The 25,154-nt window shown below is 33.0% G+C and overlaps 1 protein-coding gene across 19 annotated transcripts in view; it reads right to left on the bottom strand.

Moving 5' to 3' along the window:
• Rbp (RIM-binding protein) overlaps window positions 1-25,154 on the bottom strand; it is a 409,454-nt gene that overhangs the window by 112,110 nt on the left and 272,190 nt on the right. For 10 of the 19 annotated variants that reach the window (XM_069827954.1, XM_069827942.1, XM_069827939.1 and 7 more), the window contains 3 exons: window positions 24,537-24,653; window positions 8,312-8,526; window positions 1,153-1,396 (listed from right to left, as the gene is read on the bottom strand). In XM_069827954.1, the coding sequence (XP_069684055.1) occupies window positions 1,153-1,396; window positions 8,312-8,526; window positions 24,537-24,653 (576 nt within the window). The remainder of the gene's footprint in view (window positions 1-1,152; window positions 1,397-8,311; window positions 8,527-24,536; window positions 24,654-25,154) is intronic. The other 9 variants (XM_069827940.1, XM_069827947.1, XM_069827945.1 and 6 more) reach the window with 5 other exon arrangements.

Genomic DNA, 25,154 nt, shown 5'->3' with positions numbered 1-25,154 from the left:
GTAAACTTGTAAAATGTTGTAGTATTCACACTTTCAGTATATAATTTTGTCACTTTTGCCATTTAATTATTACAAAAAATAGATACCCCATTTTGCCCCATATGTGGGGCAGAACAGGCCAAAACACACATTTCGAAAAACTAATTTATTTTAAGGTTATAATGACCGGATTTCACTCGAAGTGCGTATTTTTTTACTTGTCTACAGTGTAATAAAAGCATATATGTCGTAAAACCCATACATTTGCATTATTTGATACCAAATAAAAGCATTCAAACATTAACTACCCCGTCCTGCCCCATGTTCCCCTATAGTCTCTCTCTTTCTCTCTCACACATACACACTCACACTCACACTCACTTATGGCCACACACTCGCACATACCTACAATTTCATATTCAGTCTGTCACGTTCTGTCTTCTGGAGACAAAAATATCTCACTAGGCTATCTAAAACTCTCACAATTACAATTATTCACTCTCACTAACACAGTCAGTCATTTTCTTACACATTCATTTCCTCGAACAGATATATTCTCTATCACACACATTCACCCTCACTCTCACCATAGATAGTCTCTCTCGCTCTTACACTCATTCATCCACTCATACACTCTCTTACATATCTCCTACATCTTCTTCCTTCAGAGTATAAGTTTCATTTTGAAAATTAATGTCCCCTTAGTCATATCACACGATAACTTACAAAAAGACTAAATAGCAGAAATTATTTCTTTTATAATTCAGAATTTGTAGGTTTATTGTAGAATATTTTTGTGTCTATATTAGCATTAGAACAGTAATATTTTTTCTCCCACATCTTTTAGCATTTCAAATGAGATGCCGTTATTTAAGAAAACTTTGAACTTCAAAATTTATTCATAAATGGACTGATGATTATAAGAGTATAATGACGATAATGACAATGATAAGGGGAAGGAGGAGGAAGAGGAGGGGAAGGACGACGATGATGGTAATGATTACTTAATGACAACGATGTTTATGATTATAATGGAACAATGGTACAGTCCACTAAAAACTATATAGCGTTTGCTGAAATATGAATTTCTATGGTCATAGTAAGAAGTTGTTGCTTAATAAATTAAGACACAAGTGCAGGGTTTATAACTTCACATATCGTGAAATTTCATACCAGTGATTGTGTGCCTGTAGACTCCAGGTTTCACTGTCCGAACCTCCACATTGTTGACACAGACAACATGTTGGTGGTTACTGTTGCTAGGCAACCATGAGATGACAGCTGAGGTACTGGTTACGTGGCTTGCCTTCACATTGCTGGGACCCAGAGGAATGTCCTTTCCTATGACCATGGTGCATGCTGCATCACGAGATGTCCGTCTATTGGGAGTGATGGATCTCACGCTGATCCGATGGGGCTGAAGAGCATATATGCATTATGGAAAGAAGTTATAAAAAAAAGAGGGGACTAACCCTCATTGTTATAAATTATGAAAAAATATTCAGCACATGGATATCATGTTTAGATATTTAGCAAGTACTCAGAAATCTCTATAAAGTTAATTTTGTAATTTCTAAATGCTTGACATGAACATTTCTTGTGCTGCAAGAGAAGTTTAGTTTTATTTACGGTTGAATTTAACTACAGGTAAGTTATAAACGTATTCTGGGGATTCTAGAATATCTATTCCATCCCAAGTGAATACGAAGTCAGTAGACATAATTAAGATATATGTTGAGGAATCTGAATCTTCTATCATTATTACAAAAAATATCATACTGAAAAATGACTCGAAAATTCCCAACTCATTAAATAATTCTGTTCAATAAATATCTCTGATTTGTTTTCCTATAATTCTGAAGGGAGAACTAACATTCATTGTTGCGGTTTTGATAATTGGGGAAAGAGGTAAAACTCAAATTTTTTCAGTGCAAGAAATTAACAAAAAATTATATGATTTAAAACAGATATTTTATTTTCTTGCACCATCAAAGCAAAAGAAATACCTGTCATAGCCTTCAAAAGGAAAATTTTAAGTGTTTCTGCCAGATTTCATGTCATATAATATAGCAATAGTCTTTTAAAACTACCGGTATTGGTTTATAAGTCAACTGCTTATAGGCATGACTCCAATCATTGGCAAATCCTTCTGTGAACTTATGGTGACACAACACTTCATCGTCATTCCTCTACATTCTCCTTCAGTAAGCAATCTATGGCACTTAGAATCTCATTGTAAACCTTAAGCACCTTTCTGTACTTTCTCTAAATTCCTATAGCAAAACAATGTTCGAAATTATAATAATATATGAACAGCCATTTCCTGTAAATTTGTGCAAAATTAATTACAAACGCCAATTCAAACCGTACAACTTATAAACTGAGTCACATATCTCACATTTTTGGATCACAAAAAATGCCTTTTATATGCAGTGTGAACATCAAAGTTTATCTTCTAGTTTGAGTGCATAGTAAATTACTTAATTTATGAAAAGTCTGTTGGATGACTATTGAAAAATAAACCACAAATAGGAATATAACTGATTACATGATAAAGAATTAAATTGTTATGAAACGAGGAAAAAGTGTGAGTGAGAAAATATGTGTCGCCTTCATAATATCATGTATTACTCATATTGTTGTTCTCATCCTTCAAAGATAGGAACTAGATTTTCTTTCAATTATTTCCATTATTAGCACTATTTTTCGAAAATTCGATGCACATTCTTAATATTTCCTTTCATATCCTGAATAATATCTAAAAGAAAACATTTAATGTTAAATATATCACATGTAAACGAAAGGATAGCTACTAACAAATGACAAAACTAAAAGAATAAGCTATAAAGCCCTATACACATATCAGTTATTGACCTCAAGGCAATCTCAAGACTGCCCAAAGACTGGCCAATCCATACAGAACTCTGCATATACACGTAGGACTATTACATCAGTGCCACTGATGAAAATCTCACTGTTTTCCCCATTTAGTCATACCGGTACTTCTATCATGTGTGTGAATGGTTTATGTAGTGATTTATAGTTTAAGTATAAATCACATAGATGGTCTATTTTTTTAATGAATGTTTTGGAAAATATCATTTTCTAAAGCAGTTAACTTAGCCATGGAACTTCTACAGTGCTTTTCTTTCACACTGCGATCAGCGTATGGCAGCTCGCACACCAGCCGCAGCAGCTCGGACTCCTGCCAAAACAATTATAATATCCCCTCAACTGGGACTCCCGCTGCCCACGCATAAAAGATTTGCACATGTTTGTAGCACGCAACAGTGTGTGAGTGAACAGAAGTTGCACTGAAGCCATTGTCTAGTTTGTTTCGTTCCTGTTCCATGCGAATAAATGTACGAGTTTTAAGTGCTAATTAAGTTACAAGTGTTATCTGTTTGTTTCGTTCCTGTTCCAAGTGTATATGAAGTCATTGTTTAGTTTGTTTCGTTCCTGTTCCAAGTGTATATGAAGCCATTGTCTAGTTTGTTTCGTTCCTGTTCCAAGTGTATATGAAGCCATTGTCTAGTTTGTTTCGTTCCTACTCCAAGTGTATATGAAGACATTGTCTAGTTTGTTTCGTTCCTGCTCCAAGTGTATATGAAGTCATTGTCTAGTTTGTTTCATTCCTGTTCCAAGTGTATATGAAGTCAGTCTAGTTTGTTTCGTTCCTGTTCCAAGTGTATATGAAGCCATTGTCTAGTTTGTTTCGTTCCTGTTCCAAGTGTGTATGAAGTCATTGTCTAGTTTGTTTCGTTCCTACTCCAAGTGTATATGAAGACATTGTCTAGTTTGTTTCGTTCCTGCTCCAAGTGTATATGAAGTCATTGTCTAGTTTGTTTCGTTCCTGTTCCAAGTGTATATGAAGCCATTGTCTAGTTTGTTTCGTTCCTGCTCCAAGTGTATATGAAGTCATTGTCTAGTTTGTTTCATTCCTGTTCCAAGTGTATATGAAGTCAGTCTAGTTTGTTTCGTTCCTGTTCCAAGTGTATATGAAGCCATTGTCTAGTTTGTTTCGTTCCTGTTCCATGCGAATAAATGTACGAGTTTTAAGTGCTAATTAAGTTACGAGTGTTATCAGTTTGTTTCGTTCCTGTTCCAAGTGTATATGAAGCCAATGTCTAGTTTGTTTCGTTCCTATTCCAAGTGTATATGAAACCATAGTCTAGTTTGTTTCGTTCCTGTTCCACGCGAATAAATGCACGAGTTTTAAGTGCTAATTAAGTTACAAGTGCTATCTGTTTGTTTCGTTCCCATTCCAAGTGTATATGAAGTCATTGTCTAGTTTGTTTCGTTCCTGTTCCAAGTGTATATGAAGCCATTGTCTAATTTGTTTCGTTCATGTTCCACACGAATAAATGTACGAGATTTAAGTGCTAATTAAGTTACGAGTGTTATCAGTTTGTTTCGTTCCTGTTCCAAGTGTATATGAAGCCATTGTCTAGTTTGTTTCGTTCCTGTTCCACACGAATAAATGTACGAGATTTAAGTGCTAATTAAGTTACGAGTGTTATCAGTTTGTTTCGTTCCTGTTCCAAGTGTATATGAAGCCATTGTCTAGTTTGTTTCGTTCCTGTTCCACACGAATAAATGTACGAGATTTAAGTGCTAATTAAGTTACGAGTGTTATCAGTTTGTTTCGTTCCTGTTCCAAGTGTAACTTATATGAAGCCATTGTCTAGTTTGTTTCGTTCCTGTTCCATGCGAATAAATGTACGAGTTTTAAGTGCTAATTAAGTTACGAGTGTTATCAGTTTGTTTCGTTCCTGTTCCAAGTGTATATGAAGCCATTGTCTAGTTTGTTTCATTCCTATTCCAAGTGTATATGAAACCATAGTCTAGTTTGTTTCGTTCCTGTTCCACGCGAATAAATGCACGAGTTTTAAGTGCTAATTAAGTTACAAGTGCTATCTGTTTGTTTTGTTCCCATTCCAAGTGTATATGAAGTCATTGTCTAGTTTGTTTCGTTCCTGTTCCACACGAATAAATGTACGAGTTTTAAGTGCTAATTAAGTTACGAGTGTTATCAGTTTGTTTCGTTCCTGTTCCAAGTGTATATGAAGCCATTGTCTAGTTTGTTTCGTTTCTGTTCTAAGTGTATATGAAGCCGTTGTCTAGTTTGTTTCGTTCCTGTTCCATGTTTATAAATGTACGAGTTTAAAGTTTTAATTTCCTGAGACAATGCTAGAAATGTGGGATAGAGAAGGACAACATTTCCAACATCTCTTATGATAAGGTATGTGCTTATTATCATTGTAATTGTAACTGTAACTGTAAGAATGTGAAGCAGTTGCGGGGATATTGTAACTGTTTCGGCAGGAGTCTGAACTGCTGCAGCCAGTGTGCAAGCTGCCGTGCGCTGGCCACAGTGTGAAAGAAAAGCACTGTACTACTGGAAGGAGTTTCTTGTAAAGTCAAAAAGAGGTTATCACGCTCGAAAAATAGTTCTTAAAAAAGACAATTTTCTCAAGTAAAACTGATTACAGTATGAGATGTAGCTACCCAGAAGATTTCTATAATTGTTTGTGAATGAATGATGCAACTTTTGATCACCTATAAAAACTCTAAGGCCATTAATTGCAAAACAGATAACAAACATGACGGACTCAATTTCTCCTAATAAAAGATTAGTTGCTACTGGCTGGTTTCTTCAAGATCTTAATATTTTCTACTACTACTTCACCACAAGCTCTGGGAAAGTCATCTAGAAAACTTTAATCACTACGATATTTTTCAAGTTCCACAAGCACTGATAACTCTCATACTCTTGAATAAAATCAGAAATAAGCTGCCCTTATTTTCCATAACTAACATTTTAGATAATCTGCAAAGGTAGAAAAACAACTACATTGATTTCCAGTAGTAATGTATCATCTAATAAAGTAATATGCGCCATTGCTTAGATTGACAGTGGGGGAAGCAGCAGGACCATACAGGTTAAGAAAATGCCGACTGATCCAGAGGCCGCTAGTTCCCATACACACATCAGTTTCTCGTACCACAAAAGTAATAAATTAAAATCATCAGTACCAGTTGCAGAAGACACAGCCCTGCAGTATATATTGACTACACCCCAACTCTGGCTACTAACAACAGGCATCTATAATGAACACCGATAAAATACCCCTCATTTCTCGTGAAAAACAACAACTGAATAGACTACAGTGGACTATAGTGGACTTTATGTTGTCAGCAAACAGCTGGATACATTAAGAAGATTGATTGATCAGTTTCTCGTCAGGATGTCATCCGTTCAGGCCATTAACTGACGTATATAGAGAGTGGGGTATAAAATGGACAAGAATTAGACAAGATGGATGAAGAAACGAGCTAGAGCATAAATAATAATCAACGAATAGTGTGGTGGATCGAACAGCAGAAATGTGAAGGGCCATCATAATTATGAATCGTAAAGTTGGCTGACAAATATATCTGTAGTGCTCGGGCATAAGTCAAAAATGTTAATTTTACAGGAGAAGGAAAAAAACTGTCTTCAAACTGGTTTATGTCGATTTGATTTACTTCTGTATGAATTATTGTAATGGGAGAAATACTTATGTCTCTTTTCCCAAGAGAGAAGATGTTTGTGGAAACTGACTTATGCCACTTTTTCCCAAGTACTGCAGATATTATATCGATCGTCCAGTTCAAAAGTGCGACAACTCAAAAATTGCCATTTTTTAGTTATTTATAGACTACTACTGAAAGCCTCTTTCGGAGCTCTTTCCGATTCAGTACCTATTTAGACAAGTCATATTTACAACCAAAAATAAAAAAAAAAAAACGAAATAAACTGCTTTAGAAGTAATTATAACTATGGACTTTACTAATTCACTATTAGTACATTTCGAAATGTATTAATAATGAACTGGAAGATTGTGATAAACTCGTCCTGAATACTGACTCATTTCTAATTGTCGTGGTTATGAACCAGAACTCTGTTCCTTTCTAGGCGATTTATTTGAAACTTTCAACTGAAGAAATCTCAAAACTTGTTTCTTTGAGTTGTCGCACTTTTGAACTAGACCAGACGTCTCAATAAGGCCTCCTCGGAGCACTTCCTCCTCTCTCTCTATTTTTTAATATAAGAGTGGGACAAGATGCGGGAGCAGTTCGTATATCTCCGGATGACGTCATTGACCGCGACGTTTGAATAGACATCTGCAACTGCTACGATGTTGTCTCCATCTCCGAGGAAAGAATGCCCTTATTACCGCAAATGTATGAAGAAATAAAAGCTTTCATAGGGAAAGTGAAATTGTGGGAGTCGCAAATTTCAGTGGGCAACTGTTACCACTTCATTAATCTAAAATTGTTACCTAATTTGAATCAAGACTAATGTAACAAATATATTAAATACTGAAGGACTTGAAAAAAGAATATGAGACCAGATTTGAGATTTGAATAGTTCTAATTTAAAATAATTGTTTGTGAATTTCTAAGATGTTTTTGTTATTGTTAATTATTGAAAACATTACGAAACATATTATTTAACTATTACTGTAATTAATATATTAATATTGGCGTATCGTAAGAATACGTACCTTAACAACCAACAAATTTAATTGTAATTTAATTATTATTAAATATAGTATAAACTTAAAAAAACCATTTACTAGAAATGAAGTATTGTTGTCTGAAGACAGGTCTGATCCTTACAAGTGATACCAACAAAGCACCACTTATGAGGCAACTAGGCCAGGAGATAATGGGGTACGGTGGCCAGTTCCTTGTGCTTGAATAATTACGTAACATGTATGGTTCTTCATGCTTCAGATGTCTTCTTTTTACTCTCTGTATAATTAGAAAATAAATTTATTATTATTATTATTATTGTTATTATTGTTATTATTACTGCTGCAAACTACTTAAGAAATTTTATTCCTTCCGAAAACAACCGTTTATTGACAGTACAACTCAAAACTGCAGCTTTGGGGAATTTCTCCCGCGACAGTTACAACTTAGCTCGCTCATGGGTGTGACATGAATCAGCGATCGGCTATCTTCGGGTATTGTGCTTATCTCTTCAGCTGACTACGCTATCTACACTTGCTCTCTGTAACAACTTTTACGCGTTGGCCTTGAGACGCCCGAACTAGACGATCGATATATTAATTGACGTGTGTATAGGGCTAAACACGTCTTTCTGAAACTTTGAAAATTATAAAAAGGAAAATATAATAACACAAAATACCAAAATTGAAAATAATATTATTTTCGTGGTGAGCTTTGCACCATTTCATAATCACGTGAGTATTGTGTATCATACAATTTTTATTTACAATTATTTTCGGTTGATTGCGTCACTATTGTAAAATACACTTACCCTTGTTGAGTCAACACCCTCGACAAGAGCCCTGGTCCGCTCCGTTGCCTTGATGGTCGTCTTGAGAACACCATCAACGTAGACGTGATACGAATCTATGGTTCCAGGCTGGGCATCGGGTGGGTTCCAGCCAATCAGCACGCTCTTGTTGAGTTGCCTCTCCAGCGTGAGTTGCTTGGGTGCTGGGACTAGATCCGAGAAGAATACCACTGCTGCTGCAGTTTGCAACCCAGACAGACAGAGCACACGGACAAGAGAGAACAGGACAGTCTTCGAAATGATAACCATTGGATTGTTGGAACGGAGGAAGGTGGAAAAGCAGCTCTATCTCTGTCCAGCAATCGATTTTTCAGCCACCAGCCAGCAGCCAATAGCGGAAGGAATAAGAGGGATCCAAGGAAAGAGCCATGAGACAAGCTGCATGCCTGGTCTGCTCCACTCAACAGCTGGTCGGCAGGAACCGATGATCTAAAACTACTGCATTTATTAGTGTAAAAGATGAGCTTGGAGATAACTCCAGAGCTCTGCAACTGAGCTTGTGAAAGACTGAGGTTTTATATTTTTTTCCAATTTTAAATCTCATGCCAAAATATCTTGTACATAGCAAGACTAATACTGGACAAACCAAGTAGCTATTAATAATTTCTGCAATAATGGCTGGAATTTTGGTAGGCAGTTTCACAAAGTGATAATTACATTATATTTTTATGGGTTCGTCTGCTGTTACATCTCTGTTCCTTGTGCTCTTGAATTCAACATGGTAAAACAACTTTCAGATGACAAATTATCAGCGTCTTTTATAAACTGTACTTGTCATCTCAACATATTACGATAATAAAAATATACACATGATATTGTTTCAACGATCTTGCCTTATTACCCACAGAATTGTCTTTAAATAATATGTTATTTTGCAATGCCACCGAAGAAATCAAAACAATAACAATTGTGACAGTGGTTTATGAACTTCACTAAGAAGAAAATACCGTGCTCTAAATAATAATAGGTCTCAAGTACCAAATTAGGTATACAATACAACATAACTTGAATCTCTCAGACTTTCAGATGCTCATTTCTTGCTACGTCACAATACTTGGAGCGATGAGGCAGCTAACGCTACAGAATAAACAAACATCTGCAGCCCAAATGTGAATGTCACTACTCAACATCCTGGTTCCATCCATGCATGGCTTCTGGGGGGCCAAGCTCAGGTCTAACAAGCATCAATCTACGTTATAATTCCCTGCAATGCCAATCTATTCATCAATCATGTCAAACAACATATAATAACTTCATCAGTCCTAGGTCTAGTTCAAAATGATGTTTGCCATGACTGTACAATAAGAGAAGAAGAGTCATTCAATCACTCTACAAGTCTACATCTGCACCAGTCTCCTACATAATCATCTGTTCCTCTAGAGATATCATCACGTCCCTGTTTAAAGAACAGAGAGATTTAACTGGATAATGGACTTGTTTACATGCATGTAAAAATTTACTACATTATTTTCCTGATATAAAGCCAGTGAAATCCAGGCATAAAATTAACAAATTCAAGGAACTGCTTAGAATCATCATTTTAAAAATTCTTACGAGTGAAATTATCTTCACTTAAGACCATATGAGTGTCACAAAAGCGAATTTTAATTGAGATATTGAATGTGATATACAGAAAAGTGTGTGGAAAAATAGACAAGATATTCTTTCTCGTTCCTCTTTCAATTCAATTCAATGGCGTCATCAGTTTCTTGACGATGGCTACAGAGTCAGTAGCCGAAAGCTTGGATTATTCCACAACTTTAACTCGGCTGATAGCCTGTGAATCCATCATTATAAGATATTCTTTAACTGTTGGTGTAGGCTTCTGCAGTCAGTGTCCATGGGTTGTTGGTTTCCGGGCTTCTGCCACATCATCTCAGTTGCTGGAGCTGACTTTTCGACCCTCTTGCTGTGGTTGTACTCAGAGATAAAGAGAGCTAAGGATGACCACAGCAAGAGGATCGAAACGTCAGATCTAGCAATCGAGACAACTTGGCAAAAGCCCGGAAACCAACAACCCAAGATATCCTTTGCTCTTTCTGTGTGATTAAATATGTGACCCGTTGCGTGAAAATGGACCTAAAGTCGTGAAAGGAAATTTTACCTTAAGTCGTGAAAGGAAATTTTACAGGAGAGCAAAATAACGAATTTATGGTGTAAAAACTGCATTTCTATGTTTTGACATCTTGCGATACCTGTAGGCTTTTTTGCATACTAAACTAGGACATAGTTTTACCACAGTCTACTATATACAGTCACGAAGCTTGAGTTTTGAGGGTGCTAGAAACAATAGACTGTGCCAATACTATTTTGCATTGTCTGTAATGAGGCGATATTAGCGATCCTAGTGGTGAGCAACTATCTAATGTTTGCATATTTACTAAGTATTGAGCTTCGTGACTGTATATACTAGACTGTGGTTTTACACAACGCTTCTTAAATACCTAAATCTTTCTTATAGTTGCTAAGAAAACAAATGAAAACTTTAATTTACATTTTTCTCGAAAAGTACATAATGTAATATCAATATTCAATAAGTAACATATTAAAAACTATAGCACCTAGAACCATGAATTTTTTTTTAATGCTCAGTATTTCGTCTTCTTTTTGAAACCACAAAAAACAAAGAAATGAGAAATCCGACTTTAGGTCCCATTTCCTACAACTAGTCACATACATAACCTTTCATGGAAATAGTGTTACTTCATGAGATGGACAGACTGACAGAATAAACTGATTTCGCTTATGTGTAGAAGCAAATAAATCTGAGAATATTTTAGGATAAATAATGGAACATGCGATGCAGCTGAAATATAGAAACGTATTTATGAAATAAGAAATATTGTATATTATTATTCTTCTTATCACATGAAATGCATAGATATTTCGATGATATGTAGTTTTCCACACATCTACTAAACATGTTTCAATGCTGAAGGCTTACTAAATGGTAACTTATCATTTAGTCTTAATTAGGACTACTGTGAAATCAAAAGAACACATAATTTTGTATCTATACTTCATAAAGGGAAGTTCAGATTTCACTAGCTTTTAAATTATGTACCAGTACTTTTGTCTCTCTTGTATCATATGAAAATTATAAATGAAAGTTTGACAAAAGACAGAGATATATAGGCCTATAACTCATCAAGTAAAAATCTTACATAGAAGAATGCTACCGTACTTATAAAATTATATATATTTTTTATATATATAGAAGAAGAATATATATATCTAGTTATCTTTCTACAATAGATCACCTGCATATCTAATGTGTACAGTTTCGTGCATGTCTATAATCATGCTCTGCAACCAACACTGTGAACTAGGCCTTTTATTACCCACTGCATGCAGCAATAGTACTAAACTTGCTCCAAGAAGGAAACTCAGAGGAAAGTTCTGCCCTATTAGGAAAAAAAATATATTTACATATTTTTGGTAAGGAATGTCAAACTTTTGTTTGAAAAATAACAGTTCGTCTTATAACGCAATAGGTACTGCAGGCACATTTATACGCACAATTTATTCTATAACCTTACATCACAGAGACTGTCTTCAATGTCAATTTTATTTCATATTTACATCACAATAAGCAATGAAATTATGCCTATTATGAATTATCTACATATCGGTACTTCATATTTTCATACGTGTGTGAAGTAAGTGGGAAAGTGAGTTCTTTTTTAAAAACAAATTTCTCAAGTTCATTTCACATAATTTGAATTTGTGAATTAGTAACATTCCTAAATCAAAAGATTATTTCACCAGATTCTACTCTATGTAAAGTACATACCGGTAGTCTACACAAAAATTTGACACTATTGGTATTAAATTACAATAATATTATAGGACATGAATCTCAGGATTCCCTTCTTTATTTGACAAAAATGTTTGTTCTTACATGAAAGTTGAATGATCTGCATGTCTGGTATTTTTTTAAAGGCCTTAAAATAGTTTTAAAAAAGTTTGTAAATGTAAGTCAAACTTGCTATAGCATAACTGACGAATGATTGAGGAAAAACTATTTTGTAAAATTTTACACGATAGAGAATAAAAAATACTGGCAAACAAAATTCATTTAAAGATGAAGATCGAAACACATCACATGAATCTAAATCCATGCATTATTATTATTATTATTATTATTATTATTATTATTATTATTATTATTAAACTGCATTTTATCTTTAAATTTTCATTTTCATGATATAAATAGGTTATACATCTTTATTACACAACTTTTAACACAGTATCACTTCGGAATATGTATTATAAGACTTTCTTGTGCTAAATTCTATCGTACTGTACCTGGTTTACGTGTTTTGACCTATTATGGGTCATCCTCAGGAGTAAACCAGGTATGATAAAATTTAACACAAGAAAGTCTTATAATACATATTCCGAAATAGGTTAGTTAATAACTGAAACTAGATTTTTTCAATAATCAAGTACTACTGGTATGTATATTCTTCTTAAGATTTTATATGTAAATATGTCATTGTCATCGAACATGTCACAAATACATCACCCATTAATTAATATTTGAAAGGTTTCGAATTCAATCCCGAGGTCATCCTCACTGAAGATTTCCATGGATTTCTTTAGTCTGAGCATGTGTCCTTTCTCTCAAGCCCTATCAAATTTGGCAAATCATAATATTATTACCAATCGCTCCAGTAGCACTGGATTTACATCATGAACTTAAGTATCATAAATGACTAAAACTACCTATCAGAAATAAAGTAAATGGTTCAATATATACTACAAATGTTTTGGAATAATTACACATATGACTCATGAATTACGATATTAGAGACTTACTTTGGAGACGTTTATATAATGCTATTAAAGTTTTGATAAAGCCTATAAATTGTTACTTGGGCATGTTATAAAATTTAGTGATTTACTTAAATAAACTCGCTATTCTTTTTTAAAAAGGCAGTTGTATTAATTTATTCACGCTAACATGTAGCCTACAGGCATAGTTATTTCCAAGTTCCACAGCTGTCAGAAGATGTTTTATTATTTAATGGAACTTTTCTAAAAAAGAAAACAAAAACTCAAACCACAAATTTTGGAAACTTATTGCCTACCGGTACACTATTATTATTTTAAACTTATTTCGAATTAATTCCTAGTGGTACTACCGGTACCACTACCATTTAAGTAGTGTTTTGAGATTGCGTTCATATATTTACTGAACAAATTCATTCATTCATTCATTCATACAGTTATTCAATATTTACTTATTTATTTATATTTAGACTTACCGATATACGAAAGTACACAGGCTAGATGCCTATCAAAGTACCTTCCTCACATAAATATAAATGAATAATTTAACTTATAATTATTCATGGATTACATGAACAGAAGTTATAAAATAGAAATTATATAACTCGTTAACAATGGAAATAAAATATGAGGAAACATAAAAGAGAGACATGGCTTATAATGAATGAGTATTAACAGAACATCAGAAATTTAATCATCAATAATAAATTGTAGGACCAAATCAAGGAACAAAATTGAAAGTTCTTCAAGGAAAAAGTAAAACAATGTATTTTTACATGAATTACATAGATTTTTTTTTCATAAATCTGAGTTCTATAAAGTTAAGTTAAGGTATCCCCGTAACATGCCATGAAGGCACTTGGGGGGCATGGAGGTAGAGCCCCATGCTTTCCATGACCTCGGCACTAGAATGAGATGGTGTGGTCAGCACCACGCTCTGACTGCCTTTTACCCCCGGGAAAGACCCGGTACTCAATTTTATAGAAGGCTGAGTGAACGTTGGGGCCGTTCTGAAAGTTTGGCAACGAGTTCTATACCAGAAAATAAATAATTTTTTTCACTCAGTGAATTGAATTTTAACATTTTAACTAAATACCGGTAATAGTGAGTTAATATCAAATACATTTCGTGAACTTGGGATATTAAACAGCATTTTTTTTAGATCTAGCTGAAGGATTATAAAATGGAACCCGTTTATATTTGTAGAACATGAAAATAAAAAGTAGAATTTAATATGCATGCATATAAATATTGTATCATAAACTTGTTCTAATTTCAGTGTTTCAGGTCTTCTTGTAATGTGTTGTTAAATGATCTTTGAAACAAGGAAGAAAGTAATATAAATTATATCCACAAGAAATTGCGGCTTTATAGGAAAATATTTTTTACGGAAATGCTTGAATTCATTGCAGGTATGAATTTAAACATCACAACAAGAAAGAAGTACATTTTCATAATATTACGAAACTTTGGATTAATAACCAGTTTTTCCATAAATCCATGTATTAGAGAACGTCAATAAGAGTTGGAAGTGAAACTTTCTTCCCTCTTTTGGCTTTTAAACAGTTTATATAATTGACTTTATGAAGTAAAGAGTCTTCCAATAAGAGTGTCCTACTTTTAACATGTAACAGCAGCCATATTTTTCTCATGGTTACAGTTGTTGTTGACAAATAATAAAATGTAACGTTACCCATACCAAAACACGTAGAAATCATTAAAATTTGTTATTTAAAAAAGTCATCCATTCGCCAAACATTCCGTGCATTAAGTACATGAAATGTACAGTGTGTGTAAGATACCGGACTATGACAAGGGATTATTTTTGGCCTCAATTGGAAGGTATGGATCTCAGAAACGTCTCTTTTCAGCAAGATGGCGACATGTGTCATACTGCTCACGAAACAGTCGACCTTTTGAGGGATAAATTCAGAGGCTTCATCATTTTGCGTGGTGGTGATGTTAACTGAAATTATCTGATTTAACGCTTTTGGATTACTTCTCATGGGGTTATGTTAAATAACAAGTTTATGCCAACAAGCCGGAAAGAGTTAATGGCCTAAAGAACAATATCACGTGCGTTATTATTCATGAAATTGAGCCTGGTTTATGTTTGTTGCAAGACTCTATTCAAATTCAACAATCACCACTTGAGTATGTGCAGCAGTACCGGTACGTGTACCTCGGGCAAAGCATCTCCCTAAACAAGAACACAGAGAATAAAATCAAACGCAGAATAGGACTGGCATGGAACAAATTTTGGTCGCTCAAATTCCTACTCATGGACAAACGGCAAAAAGCAAGTACGAAAGCTGAAATCCTAGACAAATGTGTCATGTCGACATTACTCTATGGCTGTAAAACGTGGTCCTTGACAGAAAAACAGAAAAAACAGCTACAGGTTTGTCAAAGGAAAATGGAAAGGAAGATTCTAAATGTTTCACTAAGAGACAGACTCAGAAACGAGGAAATCAGAAGAAGGACAAAAATGCGCAATGTGGTAGAAAGGGCAGAAAACCTAAAATGAAAATGGGGCGGCCACATAGCACGTATGGATCACCAGAAATGGACGAATCGCATCACAATGTGGGATCCGAGAGAAGGACGACGGCACGTGGGACGACAAAAAACCAGATGGGCGGACTACTTCAGAACCAGAGTGGGAAGTCAATGGTCGAGAGTGGCACGAGACAGAGAAGTATGGAGGCAGCTGGCACCAAACATGAATCAACAAGCACCAGATAGGACAGAAACTCAACGACAGTGAGTGTAATTCGTGTGAAGTGATATGAGGAAGTGTGGGAGATGAGTATGGTAGAAATGATCGAAGAGGGAAGTCAGGAACAGTGAAACGAAGAAATATCAGTAATATGACCAAGCTCCCAAGGACTCGCTCACCTTAGGAGTCTACTTATGAGCAATTCCTTGTGACAACAGGAGGCCCTTGCCCTTACGGGATGTGTACGGGCTAAATTTATTATATATATTATTATATGTTTGTTTGTTATTGAAAATTGGAAGACTCGTTCGTATACGTCCAACCCAACGAAGTAGCGGTGACCATTTAACTGACATTATCTTCCATACGTAATGGCATTAAGTGTGCTTTAAAATAATAGCAATTAAATAAATAAACCTCTTTCGTTTATGCAATATATTTCATTTTAAAAATGTGACACTCTTATTGGAAGACTCTTTATTAATGAAAATATGAATGTATGTAACATAATAATATAGTATGTTACTTTATTTAGTTAAAATAAAAACATGTCGTTACATGGACTTAATTTCCCCTTTTAATAACAATTTTATAAAACTTCTTTCTTCTCTAACAGGGTAATATTATTTTTTTTCATATATATAGGCTATACTGCATGTAAAGTTTGATTATTTCACCTATTTCAAGTTTAATAATTACTGATAGTATTAAAATATTACATTGTTTTTAATACAGTTTAAACAATTTATGTATGAATATATCAACTCGAGAGATATGAATAATCTGCTTATGTACTCGTAATTGTTAAATATGATATCTTGTGCGTAACCTCTTATTATATTTCCATGTAAATGTGTCTCAAAATACTTTATACTGTACAGTTTTAAATAATATGTGTAACTTTTCATTATTAAAATATTTAATGATTAAAATAGCCTAATTATTACACATAATTATAAAAATATATCAATATTTGTAGTACTGGTACTTTAACAATACATGTTTATGTCGATATTTCACTGTTCAAATTACCTTTGTTTTCAAACAGAGTTTGACATACCTTTTAACACAAATAATTTAAGTGTATACAGAATCAGCATCTAACCAGCATTCTACAGAACAAGACAACCCATTAACTGTTCTGCTTGCAATGGTCTGAGTAGCACATTACTACCAAACTGCACCCCATTTCATGAAACACAAATTAATCAATGTAACGTTGCTGAAATCAGCCTAGCTACCAACTAACCAATTAGCTAACCAACAGGGAAAGTGAAAAACCAACTTATCTCTCCATGGGGAAGAAGGGGGGCTTAGAGAATTAGTGCGACTGACTTTCATTTCAACGCTTCAACTGGAAAACATGGTAATAACAAATATTTCACTCCACAAAATAAAGTGTTCAATAAAGAAAATAAACAGCAACCAACAAATAAACCAATCAAATAGAAGGATAATGAGAGTGAAATGTGCAATAATATAGATTATACTGGTGAATGACTGGCAAATTTCAATAACTGCATCATAAGCAAGCAAGATCAAATATTATAATCTTGTCATCCTAATATACATAAAAATGTTACGCACCTATGGTATTGAAACATGGTATAATAAAAAGAGTTTAATATCCACTGTTGAATGCATTTCCATCCAACAATTCGGCAAAATGGTTAATTAAAAATAAACATGGACCATATTCATGTATTGTGTATTTTGTAGGAAAAAAATCAACGATTTAACTGACTGATATAAAGTATGATATTCTCGTTAAGGAATATAATTTTTACTGCTTGTCATAGGTCACAATATATGAATGGCTGTTGATTGGTTTAGATATCAATGCCAATAAATCCGTGCTATTATTTTTCTCGCGGTATATGGCATTCAAATCATTCTAACCTATCTGATGATCCCCCCCCCCCTTTCTTAACTGTTGTTGTTGTTTTCTAATGCCAGGCGTTTGACAATAAAGTCATCTGACCTCTTGCACTCCAATATTTTTCAAAGATATTATCATGATCAGCCACTGAAGCACAGATTTTGAGGTGTTCCGAATCCATTTCTTGGTTTGAGTTGCACATTGGACAGTTAGGGGACTGATATATTCCAATTCTATGCAGGTGTTTGGCCAAACAATCATGGCCTGTTGCCAATCTAAATGCAGTTACAGACGATTTTCGTGGTAAATCGGGAATTAACTGTGGATTTTGATGCAGAGAGTTCCATTTTTTCCCTCGGGATTGTGTTATAAAATTTTGTTTGTTGAAGTCTAAGTATGTAGATTTAATAAATCTTTTCACAGAGTAATACGTAGATTTAGTAACAGGTCTGTAAGTAGCAGTGCTGCCCTTCTTTGCTAAAGCATCCGCATTCTCGTTTCGCAGGATTCCACAATGGGATGGTATCCATTGGAATACAATTCTTTTATTGAGTGATTCTTTCTTAACTGTAAATTAGCACAAACGCTACTTAGGTGTAAATTTTTCTGACATTTAGTATATTCGATTCCCTAACCATTTCAAATGTATATCATTTTACCTTTTAGATGTGTTTCCAAATTATATGTAATATGCTTTGTCAAATCTGGCAACCTTTTCATAAGGGAAGCTAAATTTATATTATATATAGTCAATATCAGGCGACTCTAAAGCTACAATACAATGAACAGTAACAACAAATCAACAAAAAATGGAAAAAATAAAAGAAACCAATTCAATGATTAAATAAATCCAAAGTTTAAATAAAAAAATGGCTCTTTAGTAGATTTCCGCACATTGTGGTATAAGCGGTAATGAGAGAGCCGACATTTTAGTAAATAAAAGCACTGAAATTGAACAAAAACAAAAATATAATTTTTCATATTATTCAATAAAACAAGTTTTAAAAATAAAATTAAAAACAATTATAATGTTCAAATAATAAATACTGTAGAAAATTTCCATTGGAAAAATTTACTAGAAAGACCTGATTTAATTCCCGACCTATCACGTAAATCTGCTGTGGTCATGTTCAGACTCCTTACAGGTCATGATTGTCTGGTTAAACATTTACGTAGGATTGGCAACCTGTCTACTCCAAATTGTGTATTGTGTTCTCAAGAAGAAGAAATGGATATGAATCATTTAACACACTGTGAAGCACTTCAAAAAAATACAAGTCTTAAATCTAAATACTGGGAAGCCAGAGAAAAAATAACTCGATTGTTAAATCATGAGCATTAGATACCTACCTACAATTTTAAAAGGATTTCTTTCAATGAAGTTCACTAAACAGGATTGATGAAAACGTATCACTCTTTAAAGTTCCTTTTCATATTGAATTTCCACTGTGGTTATTTTTTTATTGCTGTTATGATATCAGTCTTTATCCTACTTCTTCTTGGCCTCCCCCGTAACCATAAAGGCAATTATACTATCTCTTTAACGACATGATGTAGGAGATATAATTTCAAACCTATCTACTTAGATTATAAAAAATGCCCCAATGGAATGATGACAGAAAATACAGAAAAACCTGCACTCCATTGTCGTCTTAATTTACTAAAAATTGCACGAGAACTAGTCTGCATTTAAACCTAGATTTCTAAGAAGAAAGCTAAGGTACAGTTCCCCCCCCCCCCCCAGATAAGTCTATAAGAGTCTTGTTAGATATTGCTGAGCACAGGAATGGATTACATTTCAAAGTTTTAAGAGAGAATAATTTAAGTAAAGTTGACTACAATGAACATAAATCACGATGTCTTGGCATACACCTATTGTCGGTATGTGCCACACGTCTACCATATATGTATTTTTGTCTAATAGCAGGCCCTTAAGGAGAGAGACTGGTGAAATTTTTATCATTTCTAGTCAAAATTCACTTTTTCGTTTTGCTGCAAAAAATATATCTACAGACTCTAATCTATGTATCACCAAAGTTTCAAAATCCTACCACATTTGGAATTGTGAGTAACGACGTCATATTTTAGTAGCTGCACTCTTTAAATAGGGTCTACTTCGTTTTATACTTTGAAAGTGATTTTTCGACACTTCCACTTTTAGCACATTTCTACATATTAAAAATGTAAAGAGTTCTACCATTTTAAAAATATTAAACTGAATTCTTTTCTGTGTGCTCTGTAAAGTATGTTAATTAAATACATTATCAGATTTTTTAAAAATTTAGTAACACTTGAAATAAAAATAATAATTATATATTAGGCACAAGAAACCTGAAAATTATCTCAAGAGCAAATAAGTATTTTCTTTCTTTTTTTTTCTCACGACATAATTTAAAAATAGAATATAGACAGTCAGTGTTTTTCTAAATATATTAGAGGTACTATACACAAATTTATCGGCCATATATTTAAAATTTACGTTAGGAGGTAGTTTTTGAAAATATGCCCCTCATAAAAAGAAAACAAATAAACTAAAGAACTACAAGTGACATGAATTAAATTTTGTAGTACATATACATATTCCAGCAGGAGCATATGTAAAAAAAATAAAAAAACCAAACAAAATAAAAAACCGAACATAATAGTTCAAAAATGGTAAAGGTAAGAATTTTCACCCATCTTCTCCTGTAAATTATCGTTATTTGTTCTGACTCTATCAGCAGCTCATAGATATCACTAGTGTTGATAAGCATAGACCACTTAGTTAGTCAGAGACTATCCAGAGTGCATCACAGGCGATGGATCCACATTACACTCATAAAATCAGTGATGAGGATGATGGCGAATTATTGGAATGTCACAGGAAAACCGAGTACCTGGAGAAAATCTCTGTGTTGCTTGGTTCATGGACTTGCCCAACACAAGTTATAAATTCAAGGTAGAATGGGATTTGTCATAATATTTGATCTTGCTTCCAATTGATGGTGTCAAATTCAAGCTTGCACTTGCCAGCCAGTGCTTGATACGATCTCTTCCTGACAGTGCTGCAGTGGTTGAAGGACATTGTGCTAATGACGTGTTACAAAACTTTTGTTTTTAAAGCTTGTACTAGCAAGCCATAGTAGCCAGCAAATTGTGTTTTACAGGATAAAATTAATGAAAAGCCTCACAGTGTTACACACACTGTAAGAAATAGAAAGGGTGATAAATCTATCTCAATCTGCACAATATTACGAGTACAATTAATCGATAACAAAACTTATAATCTGTTCCGTTCGATAAAGAACAGAAATACTAATATATTCAAGTTCATTACCATCTCGTTCAATCTGTTACAGTAATTCCCTACCAGAATTTGAATGCTGTAAGTGAGAACTGAAATAAATTCAGAACTTGAATAACAAACTTATTTCAAGTGATTTGGCAATTAATATCAAAACACCATTTAGTATAGTCACAATTTTGTATTTACAGAATTATTCAGATAGTTCTCACCTAACAATTTTTCCCTTAAAAAAATAATAAATTCACTGAATTTCACTGTAGTATTAATTAACTAGTACTATCACTTTCAATATTTCACTGGAACTAATAATTGTATTGCTATAAGATTTTGTACAGCTCCAATGGTTACTCATGACATAATTTAGTCAGTTATCAATAATTATTAATTACGCCTTTTATTTCTGTGTAGCCTAAAAACATACATTCGTATACTGTATCTATTTTCTTATCATTTTAACCAATAATAAAAATTGTAAAAATCATTGATAAAAGAAGTACTTAAGTGTCATGGCTCATGGGTGAAATGAGAAAAATGATAATAAGACCACAATTTTGTATTTATACTGGAACTCCAGTCTGCTAAAGTATGAACCATTACAGTCCTTTGTTTTGCACTTCCAGTGAAGTTTCCTTTTTTAAATGAATGAACAAGTTACTTACATCCAAATTGCTTTAAAATTCATTTTTTGCACACTCAGTAACAAAATCATATTTCTCATGTCATTGAGACATATTGGAATTTAAAACACTATTCAGTTATAGCAAACATTTTTCAAATTTCAGAACGTGAATGTTGATTTTCATCTCCATTTAGACTGTTCTTACGAATGCTAAAATTTCCACTCACAAATAACAAAAACAAAAATAATAGATACTATAATTTTTACGGACAGATTCAGTATGTGATCTCAATTTCTTGATACAGTTCGATTCTCAAGTGCTGCTTACAGTAACTTCGCAAAATAAAATTTGATAGTTTCGTGATATTTATTAAACTTAATATAACATAAATTAAGTTTAAGACAATTTCTCTTTAAATAATATTTAGTTTATTCCTATATTATATATAAATCCTATATTATAGGATTTTGTCATGGAAGATGATGAATGCTTTTGTAAAGATATCAACGGACTTACAGATGAACTAGGAATCCAACAAAATGATAGCAAGTGAGGACTGATTCATAAAAAGAATTTAAAGGTAACTTTGCTCAAATAGCAATATGTTTTCTTACGATATAACATTTCATGTATATATGATGCAGTGTTCAAATATATTAAGTCACAAATTACAATTTTCTTGGCACATATGAGTTAATCTTAAGGGTATTTTCGATATGCAATTACAAGATTTCACCAAACACTGAAGTTTATGGATCATCATGAAAGAGAAAAAGAGGAAATCATCCAATGCAAAATCAACATGCAGCATATTTCACTAATATATATCCTACCGCCATTGCAAACAAAATTGATATTAATGGATAACTTTGCTAATGGACTGCAAAAAGAAAGGGGAAAAGTGTTTTTTACTATTTGAAATATGTTTTTATCAGAATTTTGTGTGCGAAGTTGAATAAGGGGTTTTATCAGACCTCAGAAAAGAAAATTTCTGAAAGTCGAAATGTTTGAATCTAAGCTACAAGTAACTATCGATAGAGTAATGTAGGTGGTCTTGAAAGCAGTAGTTCAGCGATTCCTTAAGACAGGGAGATGAAAACTGTGAAATCTTTCTAACAAAATTAATTTAATACAATGTTACAAGAATATAATTTTTTATCACATTTGGACGATTTATCTAAACTTGAGATCTTTAAATAACGAACAAAGGGAGAATGAAATAGTCTCATTGCAAGATACTTTATCAAGGATGCTGGTATCCTGTAGTGATGAGGAATTATTGTTAAATTCTTTAAAGGGAGGTCACGTTGGATTACACATGAAAACTTAGAAAAGTGAGTCCTTAAATGAGCTATTCATTAAAATATATCTTCTGTGTATCAATTGTAAGAATGAATTAAAATTTAAAGGTTACATTTGATAATACTGCTCTGTAGTATAATAATGCAGTCAGGATTGTACTTTGTTACTTACAGCATAGGTTCTCATGTACAGGGTGTTAGGGATTTGAGTGCACAAATTTTAACAGGAGGTTCTTTGTATGAAATAGAATCAATACTTCTAATGAAATATTTTTCTGCAACGCATAGTTAAATCAATGAAACTTAAATTGTATGGAAAGTTTCATTGCCGATGTTTTCATATCCTTTTAAAATTTTGAGGTTTACTATGAATGTCGCGATAGATATTAAAAAAATAAACAATTTATGTCTTTTTTTGCATAAAATGAACTGTTTATTCACAAATTAATGCTATGTACAATAAATACTAATGGCTTAGTTACACGGAACATACAGATAATAAAATTTGAGCATTAATTTGTGAATAAACGGTTCACTTTATGCAAAAAAGACAAAGACATAAATTGTTCATCTTTTTATATCTATTGTGACATTCATAGTAAATCTTAAAATTTTAAAGAGATATGAAAACATCAACAACGAAACTTTCCACACAATTTATTTTTTATTGCCTGAACCATGCGTTGTAGAATAATATTTCATTAAAAGTACCGTATTGGTTCTATTTCATACAAAGAACCTTCTGATAAAATTTATGCACTCAAACTCTTAACATCCTGTATATTAAATATTATAAAAATAGTTTTTAAACTAGACGCAACAGAGACATTTTAATGCCACTTTCAAAGTCAGAGTGTTGATTTTCATAAAAATATACAGTACTGATTTTATTCAGAAAATATAGAACAAAATGTTCTTCCCCATAGTGAAAACATATCAGCATATATACAGACCTCGCATTTGAGTTATATTTATTATAAAAAAAAAGGTTTATAAAATATTTTAACGAATTCTTATTAGTAAAATGAAATTGTCTGTTGATATACGAAAGGTGTTGGAACAGCATTCATGTATATTAGCGGAATATCTGTAACAGTCTTAAAAATAACAGCTTTGGCTCTACAAAAACTTCAAGATTTTTTATTGTCACATAATACAACAATGTCAAATACTGAAATCATAATAATATTGCAAATGTTAACCTTCTTATTGCCGATAGCTAACTAAACAAAAATAAAAAAATCTAATGCAACACTGAATTTATTATTAAATTAACAATATAATTTTTCTATAAAATAAAAAAGACACCAGATACAATTCATGATCTCGTTTAAGTCGAAGTAATCTTACTCGGTAAAATAAAACAACGAAAGATTGAATGACAACTCTGGATGATACGATTTCTTGGTTGTGATTATGTATCTTCGGCAATAATAGGGTAAATATCATACATTGAGTAGCCTAAATATCTAAGTAATACAAATTATAAATCTTATTTTTAAAGTACAGAAAGCCAATGCTGTCATTAAAACAATAAATTAAACTGATAAAATACAAGATCTAAAAATGGACAGAGGGAAAGTTTACCTGGTCCCTCGCCCAGCTGCTCACCAAGGGCTTCATCGTCCTCTTCAAGGATATCTTCTAAATCTATGTAACTATAGTCACTGGGAACCAAAGATCGTTGCTTGTTGTACCCATCTTCTGTAACAAATTATGTCATCTTTAATATGTTACGACTTTATTTTATGTTAAGTACAAATTGCATAAAATTTAAATTACTTACTACTTGCTATTCTATAAACATTAAGATTCAAATTAAAAGTAACAGGAATATACTAAAAACTTCTATTATAAGCAATTTTATTGGAATATAAATTTAAAAAATTGACATGCTGTAATCGTATTATGTAGCATCCAATCAGTGTATTAAAAAAGTTCAGTATGGTTGGAAATTATTTATAAATTCTATCTTGCACTCATTTGTATATATAATTGTCAAATAATAATGCAAGCTGGTATCGTTAAATATTTCTGTTTAGATGAAGACAATTTTCTAATTGCATTGCTGGTAGCCCAGCAGCATTTCTAAATAAGTTATTTTATTTACAGATCTGAATGAACTTGTTTTTGTTTCAGCTCTGCATCACAGGATAGGTACATGCTGAAGTCAAACTTAGGAGTAAATATCGTAATAGCAACCAG

This window comes from Periplaneta americana, chromosome 6, assembly GCF_040183065.1.
Source record: "Periplaneta americana isolate PAMFEO1 chromosome 6, P.americana_PAMFEO1_priV1, whole genome shotgun sequence".
NCBI classification, from domain to species: domain Eukaryota; kingdom Metazoa; phylum Arthropoda; class Insecta; order Blattodea; family Blattidae; genus Periplaneta; species Periplaneta americana.
This window is presented reverse-complemented; position numbering and strand designations above follow the sequence as displayed.